At 27.4% G+C, this 1,499-nt stretch overlaps 1 protein-coding gene across 1 annotated transcript in view; it reads left to right on the top strand.

Annotated features, from left to right (window-relative positions):
* The window catches only part of LOC107713350 (superkiller viralicidic activity 2-like 2), a 40,632-nt gene that overhangs the window by 16,837 nt on the left and 22,296 nt on the right, over nucleotides 1–1,499 (top strand). The window contains exon 15 of the mRNA XM_016518833.1: nucleotides 724–843. Coding sequence (XP_016374319.1) covers nucleotides 724–843 — 120 coding nt within the window. The remainder of the gene's footprint in view (nucleotides 1–723; nucleotides 844–1,499) is intronic.

Genomic DNA, 1,499 nt, shown 5'->3' with positions numbered 1-1,499 from the left:
GATCATGTGACACTGAAGACTGGAAAACTTGTAATTATATTTCACTAATACTCTTTGAATGTATTTTTGATCAAATTGCAGTCAGGAGACATTTTTAAAAAATGTAGGGAAAGTGATTTGAAATACATTTAACATGAAATAAAAGAATCTCTGTTTACTTTAAAAAAAAAAATACTTATTCCTGGTTTTATTTTAAACAATTAATCCGTTTTTGGTCCCTGGTAATTTTAGAGTTTCATAGCCATATATTTCATTAACTACAAGATTTCTATAAACATTAACTAAACAAAGTGGAACAAAACAGGAAGTAAATAACCGATAACAAAAATAAGAAACATTATTTAAATAAAATCTAATAAATGTAGTGTGCAACAATTTTGGGTTTGTTTTTTTACAGTTGGTTTACTGTAAATAACTACATTTTACCATTAACTGCATATATTACCTTCTTCAGTATAATTTGATAGATTTTTGTAGATGTTAAAAAACAGTATTTACTGTAAAATTATGCATACTATACTGTTAAATACAAAATAAATCTGTATATGGTAAGGTATGTTTAACCAATTAACATGTTTTTGCTGTTTTTTTTTGTGTTTTTTTTACATTCTTTGTCTATTAGAAGTACAAACAGTTTTTACAGTGCTCATTTTGTTGCTTTATTTTTGTTTTTGTTCCCAAACACTGCAGTAAAGTGATTTTTTTTCCAACCCTCCACATTAGATCACCTCTGGAGAGTATATCCAGATGTCGGGACGTGCCGGCAGAAGAGGAATGGATGAGAGAGGAATAGTCATTTTCATGGTGGATGAGAAGATGAGTAATATTATAAATGTCTTAACTGTCACTTTTGATCAATTTCATGCATGGTTGCATCTTTTTTTTTTTTTATCTTATTTTTCCCAGTTTTTCGATTGGTAGTGTATCACAGTTTCACAAAAATATTACAACTGTTTTCAACATTCATGATAACAATAATGAATGTTTCTTGAGCAGCAAATCAGCATATTAGAATGGTTTCTGGAGGATCATGTGACACTGAAGACTGGAAAACTTGTAATTATATTTCACTAATACTCTTTGAATGTATTTTTGATCAAATTGCAGTCAGGAGACATTTTTAAAAAATGTAGGGAAAGTGATTTGAAATACATTTAACATGAAATAAAAGAATCTCTGTTTACTTTAAAAAAAAAAATACTTATTCCTGGTTTTATTTTAAACAATTAATCCGTTTTTGGTCCCTGGTAATTTTAGAGTTTCATAGCCATATATTTCATTAACTACAAGATTTCTATAAACATTAACTAAACAAAGTGGAACAAAACAGGAAGTAAATAACCGATAACAAAAATAAGAAACATTATTTAAATAAAATCTAATAAATGTAGTGTGCAACAATTTTGGGTTTGTTTTTTTACAGTTGGTTTACTGTAAATAACTACATTTTACCATTAACTGCATATATTACCTTCTTCAGTATAATTTGATAGATTTTT

The sequence above is a fragment of the Sinocyclocheilus rhinocerous genome, unplaced genomic scaffold (assembly GCF_001515625.1).
Source record: "Sinocyclocheilus rhinocerous isolate Xijiao unplaced genomic scaffold, SAMN03320098_v1.1 scaffold688, whole genome shotgun sequence".
Classification (NCBI taxonomy): domain Eukaryota; kingdom Metazoa; phylum Chordata; class Actinopteri; order Cypriniformes; family Cyprinidae; genus Sinocyclocheilus; species Sinocyclocheilus rhinocerous.
The sequence above is the reverse complement of the archived record's forward strand: the minus strand, read 5'-3'. Positions and strand labels throughout refer to the sequence as shown.